General features: G+C 35.7%; 1 protein-coding gene across 1 annotated transcript in view; it reads left to right on the top strand.

Moving 5' to 3' along the window:
• LOC106883540 (uncharacterized) overlaps window positions 1-24072 on the top strand; it is a 56704-nt gene that overhangs the window by 7899 nt on the left and 24733 nt on the right. The window contains exons 7-19 of the mRNA XM_089344380.1: window positions 1-66; window positions 1173-1338; window positions 2676-2996; window positions 4514-5023; window positions 6426-6685; window positions 7483-7650; window positions 8128-8386; window positions 10140-10266; window positions 13585-13839; window positions 14268-14540; window positions 16171-16387; window positions 17317-17539; window positions 20747-23797. The exon at window positions 1-66 is cut by the window's left edge and continues 190 nt beyond it. Of these exons, the coding sequence (XP_089200506.1) occupies window positions 1-66; window positions 1173-1338; window positions 2676-2996; window positions 4514-5023; window positions 6426-6685; window positions 7483-7650; window positions 8128-8386; window positions 10140-10266; window positions 13585-13839; window positions 14268-14540; window positions 16171-16387; window positions 17317-17539; window positions 20747-23797 (5896 nt within the window). The remainder of the gene's footprint in view (window positions 67-1172; window positions 1339-2675; window positions 2997-4513; window positions 5024-6425; window positions 6686-7482; window positions 7651-8127; window positions 8387-10139; window positions 10267-13584; window positions 13840-14267; window positions 14541-16170; window positions 16388-17316; window positions 17540-20746; window positions 23798-24072) is intronic.

Raw genomic sequence — 24072 nt, 5'->3', positions numbered from 1 at the left:
TCTTCGCAAAATTTACAGTGACATTTCAAGACAAGGTTTCTGTCGGAAAAATTCAGACCGCACCAAGTTAGTATTTTCTTTATTTATGTTCAGGGGTACCAAAAAGTAATGTCGTATTTTCAAGCAATTAGTCTGAGAGTATAGGATACAAGTCAAAGTATTGGGGAGTTATCCCAGAAGCTAAGTAAGCCTTGGCCCACTGTGAAAGATCATCTCAAGCAGATTGAGAAAGTGTATAGAGAAGGGAAGCGGGTACCTCAGAAGCTGTAACCGGAGAAGAAAGGTCACATTCAGCAAATATTACCCAAAGAAAAGATAAATTCAATAGGTTGAGATGCTCTACCTCTACCTCCCTACTCACCAGACCTGGCACCATCAGATTTTCACTCATTGAAACCACATAAACACTCTTACCAAGGGAAAGACATTCAGAAGTAGAGGCGATGTCGAAATGGCACTCCAAACATTTTTCTCTTCTGCAAAATCTGATTTTTCTTATGTCCGAAGGATCAGAAAACTAGCTTCCAGTTGCGGAAATGTTTTTTGCTAAAAACGACGATTATATTATGAATGAATAAAAATATTTACGACATGTTTTATGCTGATTTGAACTCATTACATGAAATGTAACATTACTTTTTGGTATCCCTAATATATTGTGACTAATGGTTAGGGTGGTGGGAACAAGATCGTAAGGTTGCAGGTTCAATTCCTTGATCAGGCGAGTCATTGTCCCCCTTTCTGTTTTGCTTTTGTCATTTTATTGGTTCGTGCTGGAGGAATGGTCACTTGAAATGATCTATGCAACGTCTATAAGATCAATGCGATTGATGCTGATTAGTCTCAGTACTCCTATGTACTCTAGTTATGACCATCTAATCTTTTATTCGGACATGGTATAGCTAGGACTACATTATCAAATGTGTTCTTCGTTATTGTTGCTGCTTCTTAGCTTCAGGTAAGTCCCCATCCAGCATACCTATGATCAAAGCCGTTCTAACCATGACAGTCTCATATTTTATTCAGAGTGAGTTATCACATAGTTCAATGAATCCTTCATTTTGTTTTTAAGATAATGTGAAATTTGGTTGTTATTTCTAGCAATTCTGAACCACCACATAGACATCCACGCCTTGTGTCATCATTTGGTACGATTATTACTTCTGTTGCAGGAGATATTTCCGAGACTCTCTACCAATGTTAGGAACTGTGGCATCCGTGAAGATGTTCCAATATCTGACTTCAATAAATCAATTCGAAGATGAAGACATGGTTATATTTCTAGCAGTCCTCTCGGTCACCCAGAACCCATCGAAGGAAATGATCCAAGCAGTCACCGTAAGTATTTCATCACTGGCATCATCGTCATCGTCATTTAACATCTGTTTTCCATGCTGGCATAGGTTGGACGGTTTTACAGGAGCCACCAAGCCAGAGGACTCTGCCAATCTCCAAGTGTTTATTTTGGCATGATTACTACAACTCGATGCCATTTCCTAATTCCAACCAATATTCTGAGTGATATTTTTGCGACACCAACGCGGAGTAGATGGACAGAGACAACTGATGAAGGGGAATATTCTTTATGTTGCATGTCTCGTTTCCCTGTTTTTTTTTTGGGGGGGGGGGTTTCGAAAAAAAGTTCGTTTTCTGTTTTCGTGTTTATGTTTTCGTTTCTCATTGTGTTTAACGCTCTTTTGTGATGTCTTGTACCCATAAATTCATGTATGTATACATACAGATGTAGGTATGTACATATATGTATGGATATATGCATATAATTATATATTATTTATATTATTATATAATCGAACACATTGTGTGTGTGTGTGTGTGTGTGTGTGTGTGTGTGTGTGTGTGTGTGTGTGTGTGTGTGTTCGTGTCCCCATGTATGGACATTGTGTGCTGATTGTAAATATCCTCGTCGAACAAGTGGGGTTGTTTCTTTGCAATCTTCCGTAAAAATATACTCAACCACTGAACTGTCCGTTGTCTGAAGGTCTAAGGGAAATATTACCTTATTTAGAAATATGTGAGTGCTCAAGATGGCAGGTACTTCTAACATTCCATATTTTGCAATATTCATTTTTTTTTTCATATTTCATATATAAAGACTATTCATATATATTTTACAATTCATATTTTCTAATATATATTTCACAGTATTCGTATATTTTCACATTACACAGTACTCGTATATTTTTACATTTCATATATAAAGAGTATTTATATATTTTCTACTCTTTTTATTTTATAGTATTCATGTATTTTTCACCTTCCACAGTATTGGTATATTTTCTCTTTTATATTTCACATTACTGATGTATTTTTTTATTTCACGTTCCACAGTATTGGTATACTTTCTACAGTTTATATTTTACATTACTGGTGTATTTTTTTATTTCACGTCTCACAGTATTTACCTACTTTTCATATCTCACAGTATTCACGTATTTTTTACGTGATACAGTATTCACCTAGCTTTTACATTTCATATTTCACAACATGAAAGTATTATTTACTTTTCACATCTCAAAGTATGCATGTACTTTCTACATTTCACATTTAATAGTATTCACTTAGCTTTTTACATCTCACCTTTCATAATGTTAATGTATTTTCTATGCTTCATATTTCACAGCATTCATGTATTGTCTACGATTCGTATTTCGCAGCCCCTCTTGGATAACAAAAAAATCGCTCACAAAGTCATGCTGTCCGTTTCATCTATGGCTGCTAGCTATTGTAACAAGAATCCAAAATGCGATGAAGATTTCGAAATTGATGCTCTTATCCAGAAATACATGTCATTTGTTGGCAATTGTGACAAAGCTGCTAATCCGCATGTAATCCAGGCTCTTCGGTCTCTTGGCAATATTGGTTATTCAAGTAAGGCTGAACGCACTTTATCCCAATGTGTGACAACAACCAGCTTTCCAATGGAGGTTAGAGTGTCAGCCATCGATGCCTTCCGTCGTATACCTTGTGATGCAAGGGTGAGTCTAACAACACAATTTCTTAAAAATTAATTTTATTATTTGCTTTTGGGTTTGGTGTTTATACATGTACGTATGGCAGCAACTGCCCCAACAACAAAATCAAAACATGCTCGGGGGCTTATGTACTATACGAAGTAGTCTGCAGTAAATGTGGCGCATCCTACATAGGGAGCACCACTAGGAAACTACACGGTAGAATAAAGGAGCACCTGCATATGGACACTTCAATAAAGAAACACGTTAGGAAATGTCAAGCCCAGAATTTCAGTGTCCATCAAGGCAGCCAACGTAACAAGGGCACTCTCAGAATCATCAAAGTCCTCCTTATAAGCAAAGTGAGACCAGCCATGAACAACAGGAAGGAACTACACGAAGCTGACTGGCTGTTATAGCAACACCAGTCAGTGAATGTCACCTTCCTCCTTCCCTACACACAACTTTTCCCAAATGTCCTGAAGAAGGAATCTTGACCCCGAAATATAGAAATACAAAGTAAAACTGCCATTTGGTGTTGTTTCTTATTCCTTTTGTAGTTTTCTTTGTAACTCCTCACATTGTTCGAGTCTTCTCTTCTTTTGGACTTTCCTCTGTTTCTGAAGATGAGCTTTGCTCGAAACGTAAAATCCTCTTTCTTTCCTTTCCTGAGCGTCTAATGAAACATTACTTGTACCACGTCTTCGCGTTGTTGTTTTTTCTTGTTTGATCTTTGTTTGGATTCACTTTATATACGTGTATGTATACATATATGCGTGTATATGTATGTGCGTGCGTGTGTGCACATGCATATATATACGTCACATTTTCTGTGGTTTCTTATATCTATTAAAATGTCTATTTGCTGAGCACTGTTGTTTATATCCTTCCTGAGAGATTGATGCATTGCTAATCATTATTCATCCTGTCGGATGTATTTTAAATACATCCATCGAAGCATATGTCGATGACATGAAGATATAAATGACTTAATAACATTTTGAGCATTTGTCACCGTTTTCAATTTTTCCTATTTTCTCATAGATTCTTCTCTCTTCTCCCCAGAATCAAACCCCACACAAGTTTGACCACTAATTCATGGGACACTTAAGCAACATTTGGCTACCTTGTAATTATTCCCTGGATCTTTCCTATGTATTTATGTATGTATGTATGTATGTATGTATGTATGTATGTATGTATGTATATGTATGTTTGTATGCATGCATGTATGTGTGGTGTATGTATATATGTAATGTATGTATGTATATATGTTTGTATGTATGTTTGTATGTATGTATAGAATGTGTATCTCTGTCTATTTGTGTACTGAAAGACCCTTTAAACAACTATAGCCAATGCTGTGTAATAAAGCAAATAAATAACCGAATCAGAGCAAATTCTCAGTTGATTGTCCCCTGCTGACCCCTATCCCTTATTAGGGCGAATGTGACCTTGCCTGCTATTAACTAGCTCAGCTGGGGTTTTTCTCTGTTAAACATGAATTCCTAATTCGTCCTCTTTTTCTCCTTATCTTTCAGCGCTCTGCCCTGATGGAAGTCTTTGTCAACACTGAGGAAGACTCTGAACTTCGTATCAACGCTTATCTTGGCCTCATGAAATGTCCAAGACGAATGCTTCTCATACAAATACATGAAATGCTGGAAAGAGAGAATTCAAACCAAGTTGGATCGTTCATTTGGTCACATTTAAAAAACTTGAAACAAACTTCTGATCCACATTTGCAGCACATCCGATCATTCCTCGAATCAGAAGAGATAGCTAAACAGTTTAATCTTGATAAACGCAAGTTCTCCCGCAACTACGAAGGATCTTTCTTCTCCAAAGACATGAATGCCGGAGCTAAATTGGACAGTAACGTCATCTTTTCTCCCAAATCTTTTATCCCCCGTTCGGCCAATCTCAATTTGACTCTTGACCTCTTTGGACATGCCATCAACATTCTTGAAGTCGGTGGACGTTTAGAAGGCTTTGAAAGAGACATGGAACGCAGGTGGTCATCTCATCGCATGACAAATGCGGAACCTTACGTAAGTAATGGAATTATAATAAAACATTGCCTCGTTCGTAGGTTCTAATTAAATGAGTATGTATGAGTGCATGCATGTATGTGTATATACCTGGATAAATACACACATATATCAATGCACGCATATAGAAGCAAACACCCATATATACATTCTTTTAACTACATATATATATATATATATATATATATATATATATATATATATATATATATATATATATATACAGATATATATATATATATATATATATATATATATATATATATATATATATATATATATATATATATATATATATATATATATATATATATAGTCCTTATTCCATGTCCTCGTACTTCTTATTTTTTGCTGTTTATGTTTTGTGAGGGTCCTGTGTCCACATATGCATATGTATATACGTACACATGTCAGAATGTAAGTGTACGTATGTATATATGCATATATATATATTATATAATATATATATATATATATATATATATATATATATATATATATATATATATATATATATATATATATATATATGTATATATGTATATATATATATATATATATATATATATATATATATATATATATATATATATATATATATATATATATATATATATATATACGTATGTATATATGCATATATATATATTATATAATATATATATATGCATATATATTGAGTTGCTTCGTATGCGAAGACCATACTGGGAAAGAGGGGTCGGGCAAAGGCAGAGTAGAGGAGGAGGATGGTGTGGGCATCTCTAGACCGGAAAGTTCTCAGAATCCAAGGGCACATCTTGGGGGCAAAGTCAACCTTGCTGTTTACGTGGGAATTCCAGCTTAGATTGCAATCAACAATTACTCCAAGGTCTCTGGTGTTGTTGGCTGACATTAGGGAGCCGCCCAAGGGAAGAGTATATGATAATTTCAGAGTTATCCTCTTTTCCAAAGTGGATCAAATCAAACTTATCTTCATTTAGAAGCATACGTGTGTATATATATATATATATATATATATAATTTTTCAAAGTAAACTCTATATTTGAGGAGAAGTATATATATATATATATATATATATATATATATATATATATGTATGTATGTATGTATGTATGTATGTATGTATGTATGTATGTTATATGTATGTATATATACATAGCTGAAGTTAGATAAAGCTGGTTTATGAGATATGACGATACGCTATAAAGCTAAGCACTTTATGGACGTGAAACCCAGGGTAATCCTATAAACCGGCCTTATCTAACTTCACCTATGTATATGTGTCTGTGTGTGTGTGTGTGTGTGTGTGTGTGTGTGTGTGTGTGTGTGTGTGTGTGTGTGTGTATTAAATGCTTATTAGAACTGTGTACAATAACTTGACTGTTTCATCTTATATTTTCAGCGAAATGGCAATTCTCACACGTACCTGAGGTTTTTTGGCAACGAGATTTTCTATGGAGATACCAGAGGCTCGCTTTTCTTCTTCAGATGGCGTTACATCTTAACTCTCTTCAAGACAATGCAAATCGTTAACAGTCAGGTGAAATATCCGACGGCCATTGGTTTCCCTCTCGAGATGAATGTCAAAGCCACTGCTGCAGTCAATAATAATGATCAGACAAAATGGAAGCCCAACGGTCTCGATTTGGCAATTAAATTTAGGTCAGTAAAATTTTCGTTCTTTCTCTTGTATATTTGTGTATTTATTTTTGCTCTCTTCTTTTCTTTCTATACCTCTCTCTCTCTCTCTCTCTCTCTCTCTCTCTCTCTCTCTCTCTCTCTCTCTCACTTCTTCTCCTTCTCTTTTCTATATATCTCATTTGGTTCAGTCATTGGACTGAGGCCATGCTGGGGCACAGACTGGAAGCGTTTCCTTGAAGAAATCAACCCCAGTCCTTTTTTATGTTTTTTTTCTTCTAATCTGGTACTTATTATTCTATCAGTCTCTTTTGCTAAACCGCTAAGTAATGCAAATATTAACAAACACAAAAAACTGGTTGTCAAGTAGTGCGTGAAGACAGACACAAAGACACACACATATATACAAAGACAAACACAGATATACAAAGACACACACACACACACATTTTCGATGTGCTTTCACACCGTTTCCACCAACCAAATTAACTCGCATCTTATTGGTTGGTTCGGGATTACAGTAGAAGACAAAGGTGCAGTTAATATATTATTAACAAATACTTTATGGGTAGTACTATACAAGAAAGTTCATTAAACGCTTCATTTTGGCTACATTTTGGGATTTACGCTTTTGCACATATGAATATAAATTGGATTGATGAATACGAAGATGAATAGGGAATACGAGTATCTTGAATATAAAATTTCTTAATTTGATATTAGACAAACATCCATTGAAGTCAGGAGAGGTATGACCCTACTTTCCATATAAGATCAATAATGATAGTTTTTGTTTGTGCGGTTCTATTTTATATTTGCAGTGCTGTCATTGAAGTGACTGGAGATATGACAGTTGATGCTCATCTCACAAAAATGGGCCTGAAGATGGTAAGTATGGCCCATACAAGCACTGGGGTGGAATTCAGAACAGACTATAAAGAAATCACAGTAAAATTCCCAAAGGATATCATAGAATATGCGACTATAAAGTAAGTACGCTCTCAGACATTTATTGTTGCTGATGTACCTTTTCTTGTGCACCTTCTCATGCAGCTTATTTTTCCTGTTCTCGCTCTTCCTGTGTACCATCTTTGCAATATAGCTCATCTCCAAATCGAGAGAGCTGCATTTACACTTCCTATCTACCTATCTACTTGCCTGCGGGGGTACAGGGTACAGGGTACTCACAACCTAATTATTGTGAGCCCAACACTAACCATTTGACCATGCACCTTTACGCATAGTTTATATAATATACAATACTCGCTCAACCTGATACCTCTTATGGCATTTCCAAAATTAGTGAAATTCGTGTCCTGGAAATATGAAATATTTCCAGTACACGAATGCCAACAAAACGAACGTACATATACTCTTATATACATAACATGTGCATACGTGTGTGGGGATAGGTTTCACATTTATTTATTTAGTTATTTCCTTATTCATCTATCAATCTATTTCAGGAACGATTTCTACACAGTGACAGGAGAAATAGAGAAGAAACTTCAGTTAATAACAGACAACGTCCAGAAGTCAAAGGTCTGCACTGACAAAAGTGTGGAACATCTTCTGGGCCTGAAGTTTTGTCAGGAGATCCGATACACCAATGCTTCGCAACTGAAAGATGCACCGTACTTTCCGTTCACGGGACCAGCTCATTACAGATACTATATGGAGAATGTTGATGTGCCAAAAGGCTATAATCTTACAATACTCCAAGATGTAAGATTAGGCTAATCCTCACCATCATCATCACCATCCTCATCACCATCACCATCAATATCATCATCATCATCACCATCATCATCATTACCACCATCCTCGTCATCATCATTGCAAGTTTGTGATAATGGTATTGTATATTAAGATGGTATTTGCGACATGACAAAAGACAAATATATATTGATTTCAAATATTGGCACAAGGCCAGCATTTCAGAACGTAAAGGCAGACGAGAAGTCGTTAAGCATTTTGCTCGGCGTGCTAACGATTCTGCCGGCTCGCTGCCTTACAGAAGACAAATCTATATTAGTATATTACGATTTTAATTGGAACATAACAAAAGACAAATCTCTATTTTGTATATTATGAAGGTACTTGGAATATAGCTTAACAAAAGACAATCATATTAAGATGGGATGGTCTCTGATACATGAATTAACATCTGACAATATACAGGGTGCAATGATTAAACTGTCGCCATTTTATTCTTTTTTTCAATTTGACGCATGTGCATTGTTTGCTTTTGATTTTGTCGACTACACAGTATAATAGGGTTAGTTAGGCACCGGCTATGAGAAAAACGGCGCCATGACGCAATTCACTCTGCCAGAAATTTGAAAATGACACGCTGTACTGCTTGGCATTCGCGCCGGAAGCTCCAATACGAACATTTCAGAGTTTTGGTGTCAATCTGAGGACAGTGCAATCTGAGGACATGTACTGAGAGTGATAAAAATCCAGTCAACATCATGATATCTGGAGTGATCACCAGTGATGGCGATGCTATGCCTCCATTCATCTTCCCTCATGGCCTCAGACTTAACACGGAGGCCTACACCCAAGTGCCTGAAGGAGGTAGTGCTTCCCTGAGTCATGTTTGTCAGACAATTTCTGAGACCACATCACCCCTAACATCTGGCCACCTAACTCCCCAGCCTGCAATCCCTTGATTAATATTTGTGGAGTGCAGCTGGGCGAGAGGAACTGAAGACAAGGATTATGCCAGCATTCACAAACTTAAGCAGGGAGACCTCCAGAAGAGTTGCAGGAGATTCCAAAGTCATCTGGAAGCCGTGGTTGAAACCAATGACGATTTTATTGAATAAATTTACTCTTTAGTATTTCAAGATAATTTTATGTAAATGTGTGGTAAATATATTTCTTAAAATGAGATGTCAGTGTTATTTTCATTTTTGAGTAATTTAGACGACAATATATTCACCGCATCCTGTATACTGATATATCAAATCCTCTTTTGGAAGTTAAGAACAGCTTCCTCGTCATTTAACGTCCTTTTTCTAAGCTGGCATGGGTCAGACGGTTTGACTGGGACTGGAAGGCTGGAGAGCTGCATCAGGCTCCAGTCGTCCGTATTGGCTTGGTTTCTCTCGCTGGATGCTCTTCTTAATGCCAACCACATTACAGAGTGTACTGGGTGCCTTTTACGTGTCACCAACACTGGCAATGACCACGATTCACTTGGCTTGATGTGTCTTCTCAAGCACACCAAATCGCCAGACACTTCAGCTACTTGGCATTTTACGTGGCACCAGCACCAGTGCTTTTTACATGGCTCCAGCACCAGTGTTTTCTACATGATTTCTGGATAGTTATAGAATTAAAAAAATTATGACGATAAATTGATCTATGGTACAAAAGAAAATATGGCATAAAATAGGTTTGACAGGCAAAATGTTAAAACATGTGTTGTCTGAAGAATTTTACAAAGATATATTTTCCACTTTCTTTTCAGTATCCAAACCATACTATTCTGTTTGAAACTGCGGGATCCAAATCACCCAGGGCACTCGTTGTCACATTCGCAAGAAACAGATGCGCCTTATTTGCGGTAACTCCTTGGCGGAATATGAAATTCAAGGGTGAGTAGTGAACGGATAAGTACGACATCAAAAAGCAAGCCAAGTGATCAGGGGTTCATATCCCAGAAGACAAGCTCTATTTTGTTTCAGTTGTCGATGTTAGTCCTGCTGCTAGTGTTGTTGTTGTTGTTGCTGTCCTTACTGTTATTGTTGTTGTTTAGTCCCAAGTCAGACCTGATCCAGAAGACCTATTATCAAAAGCGTTCCATATTTTTCATTTCGTATATTTTGGGGACTTATTGACTCAGCTGGATTTATGATTTCACTAGGTTAATTCCATTCATAAAAATTTTAATTAGGAGCATTTCTTAAACCGTTAACTTCACATTTCAACAGCTTAACTGAAATTTAGCCCACGTAACAGGAACTGGGAGAGATATCACGGGGAACAGAGAAACTGTGGGGGATACAGATAATCTGACATTATTTTTTAATTCCGCATGCAAAAACATATAAGATAACAGGTATTCTTTTCCTTGGGACAAATTCTTTGTTGACCAACGTTATTCTTATCGTAGTTTACAAATCCAAACATGAAAACGTTACTCAACTTTGAAGTTTTGGAGACAGACGCCCCCTTTTCACACACACACACACACACACACACACACACACACACACACACACACACACACACACACACACACACGCATGCACTTATATATTAATGATGTACACAAATACATGACAGGTAGACATAATACTGAAATTCACATAAAGTAAACACATGCAGACAAATATGTTAATATAACAAATTTTAAAAATTAATAAAAACATAGTCAATGAAGAGACAAAAGAAGCAGTAAGATAATACATGTTGATTTTATTAGGTATTTCTGTTGATTTAGAAACCTACAATGATATTAGGTATTTCTGTATACTTAGAAACCTACAATGAACAGGTCATGTCATAGATGCTAAACTATAAATTTTACAGGGTGCAACCTTAAAGCTGACACCGCTCTGCTAAACGCAGAAAATGTTTGTCTGGCTATTGGCTAAAAATGCCCAGTATTTTCGATTTTTGAACGTCTGTAACTTTTTTCTCCAATTTTTTTTTTCTCCACAACATCATACCTTCAAAGCAATGAGACTGAAAGGCTACATTATTATAGCCGATTTTCAGATTTTTTTACTTTCTTTTCAAAAATGCATATTTTGCGAATGAAAAAAACTAGATCCTATTTGTTTCGTATTTTCTCCCGTTCATATTTTTGTATTTGGTGTTCTGGTTTGGTGCATTTTGCTCATCATTTTACATTCCTACGGTTTGGGTTTGTTGTCTTTCGTTGCTTACTTCGTATTTGTTGGATATGTTACGTCTGTCTTCGTATTTTACAGTCCCAGTGCTTATGATACCATTCAGCATTGCAATGTGGTCACTATCTACGTTTTCATGATATATTTTTTTCCTTTTAAGTGTTCTATTTCTATTTCTGATATTTTTTTGTTTTTTTATTATCATTACTATTATTATTTTATGTTTGACTTTTGCTTTACATTTGTACAAGTTGGCTCCAAGTCGTACCCAGAGACCTCAAGAGACAAGTAAGAAGTTCATGTTGGTGTTATGCCAAGGGTGTCATATATTTGGTTTTGTACATAGTATTGTTCTAGTGAATGTTTAAGAAACCATAAGAAAATTATGTGTTTGTTTTAAAATTTCAGATTACATAGAAAGTATTTTGCGTAGGATATGGGCAGTTCCCATGAGCACTATCTTTTGAATTTCTGCCATTTTGGGGTTTCCTAGTATCTGAGCTAGGTAGTAATCAGCCCGTTTCGCTGTCATTCCCAGGGCACCTATGACAATAGGTATTGTTTTCGTCTTCAGATTCCACATTTTGCTAATTTCTATTTCAAGATCTTTATATTTGCTCAGTTTTTGGTAGGTCTTGACAGATACGTTTATATCGATTGGGACAGTCATATCAATGAGGAGGCATGATTTTTGTCTGAAGTCTTTCAGTATGATGTCTGGCCTATTCGCGTCTATCTTTCTGTCAGTTTGAATGGTGAAGTTCCAGAGGAGTGCAATGTGATCATTTTCAAGTACTGGGGGGGGGGTTTTGTGTTCCCACCAGTTTTTATCATGGGGCAAGTCCAGGTTTTTGCAAATTACCCAGTGAATATATTGTGCAGCTCTATCATGCCTGTTGAGATACTCTGTAGGCGCTGGAAGACTGCACATGGAGACAACATTGTCAATGGTTTCATTTTGTTGTTGACATACACGACATGTTGGGAAGCTGCCGTTCTTTAATATGTTGGCCTGGTAGTTCCTTGTAGGTAAGCATTGATCTTGGGCTGCTATGATAAACCATTCTGTTTCAGATTTTAAGCCAGAAGCCATTAGCCATTAGCCATTGATGGGTAAGGGTTTTGTCAACATCGGCATTATTCGCTCTCTTTGGGTATTTGCCATTGAGATATTTTTCTTGCCATTTATCAGTCAGAATATCTAAGGCAGCAGGTTTAGCACGGGTTTTCATGCGCTTAGCTTTTTCTGCGTCTGTTTCTCATATGTCTAATTCCGGAGTTTGTTGTATTTGGAATTCACTTAGATATTCCTTTGCCTGTTTTGTTACTGAGTAAGATGCTTTCTTGCTTTCATGTTTGGAGACAAGTTTTAACATCCAGTCCTCAGAGTTTTTCAGGTAGGTGTCTAGGCCAATTGTCGCAATTTTCATTGTTAATGCCAGCTGTAAAAATCCACGGCCTCCCTCTTTTTTTGGCAGATAAAGTCGTTCTATACCCTGCCTTAGGGTGGTGCATTCTATGCATTGTCAACAGTTTTCGCATTTTTCTGTCAAGATTACATATTTCAGTGATTGACCGGTTAATGATATTGAAACTGTAAGTCACGACTGGTATGGCTAGAGCATTAATCGCTTCGGTCCTGTTCCTTGCATTCAACTCTGTCTTAAGTATTGCTCTCACCCTGCGATAACATTCTCTCCTGATCCTTTCCCTCATCCCCTTCAAGTACCCCTAGGTATTTGTAGCTCTCCGCTGCTTTTAACTCTATTATGACATTCTGTTGGTCAAGGTTAACGTTAGATGTTTCTGCCATTTTTCCTTTCATAAAGGTAGCTTTTGCACATTTTTCGAGGCCAAATTGCATTCTGATGTTATCACTGAATTTTATTATTATTATTATCATTATTATTATTATTATTATTATCATTATTATTATTATTATTATTATTGTTGTTGTTGTTGTTGTTGTTGTTGTTGTTGTTGTTGTTGTTGTTATAACTATGTATTTCAAATTGTTTTTGTTCTTTAATTTTTTTCTTGTATTCCTTTTATCGGTAGCATATATCACTGGGAGATCCGGAAACTTAACCAGTAGTGCAACACTCAATCTTGATAAGCACTTGGAGTACAACTTTGACCACAATTGGCTGACTGAATATTTTCCACAAGGGTTCAAATGGACAAATAACCTCAGAGTAAAGGGACCAGAACATAATGGAGAGCTGAATTCATTGCTGGAATACACGGCTGGAGAGCGACTGGACATGGAAGCGAGTGCGACCAGCTCTAAATTCAAACCCATAGTAGCATCATGTGAGTCTATTTCATTGATATTTGATGTGTATGTGTGTGTGTGTGTGTGTGTGTGTGTGTGCGTGTGTGTACGTTTGTGTGTATGTGCATGTGTGTGTGTGTGTGTGTTGTGTGTGTGTGTGTGTGTGTGTGTGTGTGTGTGTGTGTGTGTGTGTCTCAAATCAGAATATAATAGGGAATTTAGTTAACCACTTTATTATAACATCATAAATTGTATAACCTTTACATGTGTTTCACTAGTGAATACTGGTATGTTCAGCAGACATTATTTTACAGACGATTACATAAGCACTTTCAATATCAGATCTTCAGAAGTAAATAGTAGTCTAATCCACTGTAATTGACCTCTCTCAATTAGTAGTCTGAGCTATACGTTGTACAAGACTTTATTTGCATGTTTCATTGAAATTTTTCTTTTTCTTTACTAGTGAAACTTCGAAACGGTAAAAAGAGTATAGATGCCACAGGAATGTTCAAAAATGGCCTAGGGGAATACACTCTCAGTTTAAATATATCCAAGGAAGTGAAAAACTATGCCTATCACTTTAAACCAAAAATGAAGATCACAGCACTGAAAAAGGTCGTCATGGACTTCGATTCGCAAATAGTCGTTTCTCAACAGGGAAGAATATTACTGATTCTTAAACTGTATAAAATGAAAATGAATCCATTTGCCATAAGTAAACCTGTCATTTTGAATGGTAAGCAAAGCATTTCAACATTTTATGGCAAGTTTCATTGATTCCAAAATATGTGTGTGTGTATATATACAAATACGTAAATATGTGTATATATATATATATATATATATATATATATATATATATATATATATATATATATATATATATATATATATATATATATATATTATTATATGTATTTATTTTCTCCTAGTAATAAATAACTCGGATAAAATAAATTGGTTAATAGATACCAGGGTAGCAAAGATCACAAAATAACTGTGGTGTGACTCCTGTTTATGAGGTAGAAACTCCTTGATATTTTGGGTATTTGAGTATATATAAATTTAAAGAATGAAGTAAACGCATATTATAACTGCATACTTTTATTCTGACATATGTTTCGAATAATTACAATTTATACGATCCATAGGAATCGGCGATGTTAAAAATGTTAACTTCTCTTCAGGGAAAAGTATGGGAACCAGCTGAAACGTAAGACCGATTATAATGTCTTACGTTTAAGCTGGTTCCCATACTTTTCCCTGAAGAGAAGTTTACATTTTTAACATCGCCGATTCCTATGGATCGCATAAATTGTAATTCTTCGAAACATATGTCGGAATAAAAGTATGCAGTTATAATATGCGTTTACGCCATTCTTTAAATTAATATATATATATACACACACAAAGATATAGTTGAGGAGTATTCCGTTAAGAACGTACTAGAGTACAAAATAGAGCTCGTTCACCCTTAGAATTACCAGATACTCGGCAGTGTTATGGTATACTACCAATTCTAGGCTTGAGCATTCCTCGTGTAAAAAAAAAAGAATAAACAGAGCCAAAAAGAAGAGGGACCACGATTCGACAGCTCTTTACAAAGATATATATATCTTTAGATTTAATCTGAATATGCTTTTCTAAGCAAGAGGGCATGCTTTGGAGATGGCAGAGTAATCCGGGGTTTTGTGTGAGATTTACCCCGGATTATCCTAAGTAGACTACCTCTCTATTGCGGATTGTATCTATTTCTTTATAATTATTTTTTCTTTATTTTCTATTATATATCCTCTGTTATATCCTTTAATATGGTTGTATCCCACCCTTGATTGATGCTTACCCCCCACATGTTTTTGTAATTCTCTTGTGCTGTAACTCGTCCTTTCATATTGTCCGCCATGTCTTGGGCCGTTGTGGCCAATAAAAGAAATTATTATTATCATTATTATTATCATTATCATTATTATTATTATTATTATTATTATTATTATTATTATTCAGTAGTTTTATTTTTATAACGTGCTTTCACTTCACTACCGAGCGCAGCTCTGTGCGCCTTGGGTATGTGCTGTGGTTTGCTGTGGTGCTCTTATGTTTACTGTATTGAAAGTGTTTTGCGTAGAATGTGTGTAGTACCCAGTAGTGCAATTTTCTGTATGTTATATATATTTATTATTATTATTATTATTATTATTATTATTATTATTATTATTATTATTATTATTATTATTATTATTATTATTATTATCATTATCATTATTATTATTATTATTATTATTATTATTATTATTATTATTATTATTATTATTATTATTATTATTATTATTATTATCTAAATTGCTGTTCTTCATATATCTCAACAGTTGGAATGGGCCGATCCAAGCGTGGACAAGGAGGACTTGATGGGAAGATTGGTTACAAGTCTGGAATGGGTAATGCTCGGATGGTCTTTAAAATAGGAAGACTGAGTCGCATTTCTTTGTTGTACAACTTTGGACCCAAACTCAATGACCGCATTGTCGTTTCAACCAAAGGACAGGAACAACGTCTCAAGAACTCTGTAACCTACATATACAGCATGTGAGTATACATGTTTATATATATACATGTTTATATATATATATATATATATATATATATATATATATATATATATGTCAAACATAAATTGAAAACAGAACACAAAGGATACCGCGGTACACGTGTTTCAAGCTTTATAAACAATCTGTTATTACATCAGCATAGGTATATTATTGATATAAAAGATGGTTTAAAGCTATCTTCGGCCACAAACATTGCTAGTCCAAAGATTACATCACAAAAGAAAAAGTACAAATAGTATTACCCATTATAATAGGTTTATCACATCCCTTTAAAAAGGTATATCCGTATAAAGGATCATATTATTATTATTATTATTATTATTATTATTATTATTATTATTATTATTATTAAGGCGGCGGTTTGGCAGGTTCATTAGCACGCTGGACGAAATGGTTAGTGGTATTTTACCCGTCGTTACGTTCTGAGTTAAAATTCCGCCGCCGTCGACTTTGCTTCTCGTCCGTTCGGCGTCGATAAAATAAGTACCGGTTGAACACTGGGATCCATGTAATCAACTCCTCCTCACCTCCCCCAAGTTGTCCTTATGGCAAAAATTTGAAATAATTATTGTTACCATTCTTCTTCTTCTTCTTATTATTATTATTATTATTATTATTATTATAAATAGTAGTAGTAGTAGTAGTAGTAGTAGTAGTAGTAGTAGTAGTAGTAGTAGTATCATTATTATTATTAAAGTGTTGAGCTGACGTAATCGCCCGTTGTTGTGTTCTGAGTTGCCTTTCATCGTTTTGGGGTCGAGAAAATAAGTTCCACTTGATAACTGGGGTCGATGTAATCGACTTACCCACTCCCTCGAAATTGCTTGCCTTGTGCTAAAATTTGAAACCATTATTATTCTTACTGTTGTTATGATTATTGGTGTTGTTGTTGTTGCGGTTTCACAGAGACGTCACCAGTAAGAAACGGCCAGTTCTGAACTTCAATGTCAAAGGTCGTGCCGTGAAGGGCATCGGAAAACTATCAACTTCTTTCGTCGCTATATACACAAATCCGTCTTCCAGAGAGAAGCGGAAAAACACCTTGAAGTTCAACACCCTCCTCACTTATGCTTCACCAGGAATTACCCGTAAATATGATTATACACTCAGTGTGATTGACCAAACAAAGGTACGTAGATTTTTTTCTCTTCTGTTTCTGTTACAATGTATACTCTCTACGCATCTTCAACCTATAGGCTCAACATACTTCATTATCATCATCATCATTTAACTTCCGTTTTCCGTGCTAGCATGGTTTGACCGGAGCTGATAAGCCCCCCTCCCCTACAAGATCACAATATAATCTCGAGGTTCAGTGTCTTGGGATCGGCCTCCTTCAGCACTTCGTCCCATGTCTTCTTGGTTCTCTCTCTTCCACAAGTTCCATCCACTTGAACTGATCGGCACTTTTATATGCAATTATTTACATCCATTCTCATCGCATGACCAAACCAGTGCAATCTTCTCTCTTGCACACTGCATCTAATTCCTCTTATATATATATATATATATATATATGGGGACTGGTGCATTGATTGGAATGCGGTTTGTATTTTTTCTAGCCCCCATAGTTACCGAGAAAATCGATTAAAACAACCTACGTGTATGTGTATCTGTGTGTGTGAGTGTGTGTCACTGAAGCCACTCATACATACATACATAACCACTCTCTCTCTCTCTCGTATACACACGCCATCAGCATTACTCTATCTATCTATCTATCTCTCTCTCTCTCACTCACTCACTCTCTCTCTCTCTCTCTCTCTCTCTCTCTCTCTTCACACACACTCACACAAGCAATTCATATACACACCACACATTCTGTCTCGCACACCCCATCAAACGCGCGCGCGCGCATATCAATTCTTCCGTCTCATGCAACTTCAAAAGAACTTCACTCATATAACCGCGCTCTCTGTCTCTTTCACTTTCATGCCGACTTCAAAAGATCTCCTTCTTTCCCAAACCATATATTAAAAAAATATTTTCACTTGTTCGGGCAATACTATTATAGACAAATTCACAACAATTCGACTCGAGAGATAAACACAAACCACCTCGTGCTGACTGAAAAACTCCCGCCAAATTATCCGCTAAAAACACACACACATACACAAACACACACATCCATTTCATATATCTACTTTCAATTTCTGTTTTCTGATTAGACAAATGTCTAATACAATAGCTCTCAGCAACATTTTGTTCTCTAGAAAGGTACGTGTCTATTTTTTCTATAAACGTATAACAATGACTTATTCCATACTTCTCCACTTAGCTTTTATCTTCACTTTTCTTAAATTGGATACGTCTGCTATTAAGTTGCAGAAATTTGGCAGTACAGTTACAAATCACTTCTGCTTTACTCCTTAAATACAATTTCCCCATAAATTCTTACACCTTCATCTTTTTGGTGATGATTGAAATGTCAAACATTTTTTAACCGTTAAAGCAATTCTTAACGTCAACTTCTTAATGCTTCTTGTATTTTTTCCATGCCAATATTTTTGCAGATTCTTATTCCCTGTAGCCGAAAAGGGGGTTTCTGTCGGAAAAAATTTTAAGAAGGCTAGTTTGGGGAGAACGGGCGAAGCTGTTTCCTGACAGGTGGGGGAGGCAATTTTCATACAGCTGGAGGCTCCAATCGAAACAGGGGACCCGAAATGATAAGGTTGAGAAACGCTGTTATAGATTATGCCTAACCGAAAACGATCACAGCCACATCATCCAAACAGACCGAGTGAAACCGGGCTTAGCTGCTAGAATATATATATATATATATATATATATATATATATATATATATATATATATATATATATATATATATATATATATATATATATGTATGTATGTATGTATGTATGTATGTATGTATGTATTAAAGAAACAAATCAAAATCAAGGCAGAACGAGTATCTCAATTCATTTAGAATAATTTAATTACCATAATCAAATTATTCTAAATGAATTGATATACTCGTTCTGACTTGGTTTTGTTGTTTTCCTCTAATACAATGTGTGGCTACTATAACGGAACCCTTATACGGATCCCTAGATCCAACCTTAGCTGTGATCTTGGTGCCTAGCGGTCGACCAACTGTAGCACTTACTGAGTGTACTTATTCGCTTAGATTACAATTGAACTAAGCCCCTCATATTCTCTCTCTCCCTCTCTCTCTCTCACCTCCCCCTTTTCTTAGCTCTCCTGAAAAAAGAATTTCTAACTTCCGGTCAGTCATTGTTATGATCAGCCAATATTATGATTGACCGTTGACTGAACACTATTCAATTTTTTTTCTCCGTGTTTTTCTCCTTGTCTCCGTATTCTTTCTGTTGAAGAGCGTAGCTCGAAACGTCAAAGACTTTCCGTATTCCCGAGCGTCATACTAATACATCCTTTTGTTATTTACACCACCTGTCCTCGTCTGTTGTTTTTTCGTACATTCTCCCATATATATATACATACATACATGTATGTATATATAAATGTATATGTATGTGTATATATATATATATATATATATATATATATATATATATATATATATATATATATATATATATTATAAGATCTGGTAATTAGTCATATATTAATATATTAATTAATATCGATCAATTATCAGGGGGCCAGCACATTTAAAGAATCAAAGAGATTCAGAAATATTATCTGCAATCTCAGGGGATTAAGGTACATTTTAAAAATAACGTCGACCACTAACGTGGACAATTAATGCGCTAGAAATAGATCACATTTTGTGTCTATTAAGACCTGAAAAGTTCTCAACATTTCATGTTGAGAACATTTCATGTTGAGAACATTTCATGTTGAGAACATTTCATGTTGAGAACATTTCATGTTGAGAACTTTTTAGGTCTTAATAGACACAAAATGTGATCTATTTCTAGCGCATTAATTGTCCACGTTAGTGGTCGACGTTATTTTTAATTTATATATATATATATATATATATATATATATATATATATGTATGTATATATATTTTTATATATATATGTATGTATATATATATATATATATATATATATATATATATATATATATATATATATATATATATGCATGTATGTATGCATATGTGTATGTATATGTATGTATATATATATATATTTGCTTGTATTGTGTCTGCATGTGTGTGCGTTTCTTTGGAACATAACTATGCGTAAGTTTCACACATTCAATCATAAAAATAATTTTAATTGAAATATGAAAGCCTTAAAGCAAAGCGGGTGCTTATAATGTTGTACAAGATGTTGTCTTTGGTTGATTTAATGAGAAATTATTAATTAATATAACGACTTGTCTCTCATTGCAGGATATTAATTTCCGATTGAAGTCCACACATTTTCACATCCATACCTGGCCATTCAAGAAATTTGAAAATAATTTTATGATGCAAATCTCTCCGAAATCTGTGATCAAAACTGAAATGTACGTCAGCAATATCATGTCTAAAGGACGAAGGAATTTCATTACCAAACTTTCCTACGATTACAATGGAGTAAAAACCGAATTAAATGAGCAGTTAAACCAACTAAGCGGTAATGCTTATAAAAACAAAATATACGTACAGTGGGCGACGGGACGTATGGTGACACTAAAAACTTCGTTTAAGAATAACCCCAAAGTTATGTTTGTTGAAAACATCCTCGGGTTACCAAACCAACGAGAAGCCAAACTGACCACGACTGTTAATAAGGCGCACCGGGACTACGGAGCGACAATTGAATTTCATGCTGATAAAGAAATCATCCCTACAAAAAAAGACATCGATTGGAAAGCTGTGTCGACTGTTAAATATAACATAAGGAGATATGAAGCTTCTGTGGATACGACTTTGTTGTTAGAATGGGCTTCTGACAAAAGAATACGTGCCGCCGCATCGTTTGACGGTGTGATCCAGGGCAAGTCGACTGCAAAGATTAGTATAACGACTCCATTTAAAGTTATTCAGAGCTACAGTGAATCATTGGAATATGAAGTAAATAATAGGAAATATACGTATTTAGAAAAGGTCAACTGGAAGGCATACAACAAAGAGATCAAATGGACAGAAAAGATAATATTAAATTACGATGACAACGAATATTATTACAATTATCGTCAAGACTATGACCATATGATAACCGAACTTGAAACGTCTTGGAATTTCAAAGAATACCAGAAGAGTATGATGTTTCTGCTGAAGGAAGATAACCGGCCATCCATTGATATTAAGGTGACTCATAGCAAGGGCAGACAGCAAATGAACCTCGATAGTTCTTTTGCTTTTGATATGTTTGACAAAAGAGGGAAGTTCACGACAGCATTTCACAATGATTACAGGGAAACGACTTTGAGCGGAAATTTTGAACATGAATATCTTAACTACTATAACGAACCTGTTCGGGATGTAGGGTCGTACAAAGTGATGCATAACAAGGACATATCTTCAGTGCTTCTTCAGTACACGAATGCCAACTCCGAAAAGAGTAAAATATCTGTAGAACTCAATAAGGATTTACCGAGGAATCTGAAAGGCAAGGTACATATTCTACATGATGACAGACAGCTGCTGGAAATGGATGCTGACTACACAAGAACAAACGACAACTTTGATATGAACGTCGATGTGACTGGTTCAAATTTTAAAAAGATGACTGCCTCTGCTAATGTTAACTTATCCGGCCGAAGGAAGACATCTCATGCTGAAATTAGAACCGATTCTATGGATGTTTCAGTCGACGGGGCCATTGAATATGATACTGAACATATTGATGGCGAATTTCGTATAGGGTCCGGAGGAAAAGATCTTTTATTATCTGGCAACTATAAACGAGATTCTCCCAGCCACAAGGTAAGCGTTAATCTAGGTCTTCCTAACAGCAAGCACATAAAAGCCATCGCTACTTTCAAGGATGGGACCCAAAAGACACTTTCTTTAAATGTGGACAGTCCTGATTTTCCTTCCCTTACAAAAATACAGGCCGATATTTCCTACCTCTCTGACTATAATGGAATAACAATAAGTTCCTCAGGCGCAGTAATGCCGTATTTAGAAAAGTCTCACTTTCACATGTATCTTCCAAAGACATTATTGTACGGTGACTGGACAGATATCCAGAACGATTTCGACGTGGTACCTTCACCGAAATCTAAACCCCGTTTCAACTCTATATATGCGATATGTAGTTTTGATAAAGAATCTAATAGTTGGGTCATGAGAGCTGTAGATTTGAATGACAAGTCACAACTGTCTTCTGACAAAACAGTTTTATTCCAGACTGCTGTTGATCGGAAAATTTCTCATTTGTATCACCTGCGTGAAATAGATGCAAAACTCAATTTCAAGACTCGCCGTGCGAAGGTGAATATTGAGATCGAGCCGAAGAAAAATAATTATAAAGCTGATTTAACATTCATGCACAAGCGGAAAGAGGTGTCTGTTGGAGGCTCGTATGAAGTTGCTGGTCAGAAACAGATTATTAAGGCAAACCTGAAGAGTCCTTCATTTGAGGAAAATCTGTTAATTACTGTCTCTGGCAAACAAAAGAAGTTCAAAGTCATGGCCAAGCTAGAGCGAAACAGCATCACATTGGAGTTATCAGCATCTAACAATGGTAAATCAGTGGACATGAACCTGTTTTTCCCGAAAGGGAAAGCAAAACTAAATTTCGAAGGTGAACTGCAAAAGTTTAAGGCTTTTACAGGCGTAACTATTGACAACAAAGAGTACAAGTTCGATCTCTCCAATCAGAACAATCTGGAAGGTGTTTCAGCTGAAATTACAACACCACAATTCGGAACTACTGAATTAAGGTTTGATTTCAACGCAGAGAAACCACGGTTAAAAGCTAGTATTACGCTTCCAAATCAACATTACGGAATCACTTCTTATCCGAACAGAAACGGTTTCATTACTGAATTTGACTTACATTTCGATCGTGTTCAACAACATAAGCAGCTTAAACTTGTGATGTCGTATGTAAATGCGGACGACAGACGAACATTCTTCAGACAGATGAGTGTAAAACTTAGCGATAAATACGCCACTTTAACCACCAACCTTCATCTGAAGGCAACATATGGCTTATATTTAATAATGAGCGAATTTTCATGGGGAGACGAGGACGATCAGAAACTCGGTGCGGAACTTCAGATAAAGCATTCCGACAAAAAAGAAGTTTTACTGGTTCTGACGACGCCCAGGCGTAACAGCGAGGTGGCAGCCAGCTTAGAATCTAGACAGAACCAACACATGGCAATATTCACAGTACTGCCTGATACTAGTAAGGGAAATGAGAAGTTTGAACTCACTACCGACATCTCCGAAGGTCATAACAGAATGCACATAGACATGACCATCAGATTCCCCAGACACAGAAACGTGAGTAAAATTTCAAATATATTTTCTTCTCCTTCATCATTTTCATCGTCGTCGTTGACACAGTAGTTGTCTTTATTATGTTTAGTTTATCTCTGCTGGCGAGAATGAGCGTCTTGGGACAATATTCTACGCTTGGATTTTCTTATCACCAATACTTGTTTCAAAGCAAAGGACTTATTCATCATACCCTTTCAAACAATGAACAGCACGACAAATATATGTATATATATATATATATATATATATATATATATATATATATATATATATATATA

The sequence above is a fragment of the Octopus bimaculoides genome, chromosome 28, assembly GCF_046866305.1.
Source record: "Octopus bimaculoides isolate indiv1 chromosome 28, ASM4686630v1, whole genome shotgun sequence".
Taxonomy (NCBI): Eukaryota; Metazoa; Mollusca; class Cephalopoda; order Octopoda; family Octopodidae; genus Octopus; species Octopus bimaculoides.
This window is presented reverse-complemented; position numbering and strand designations above follow the sequence as displayed.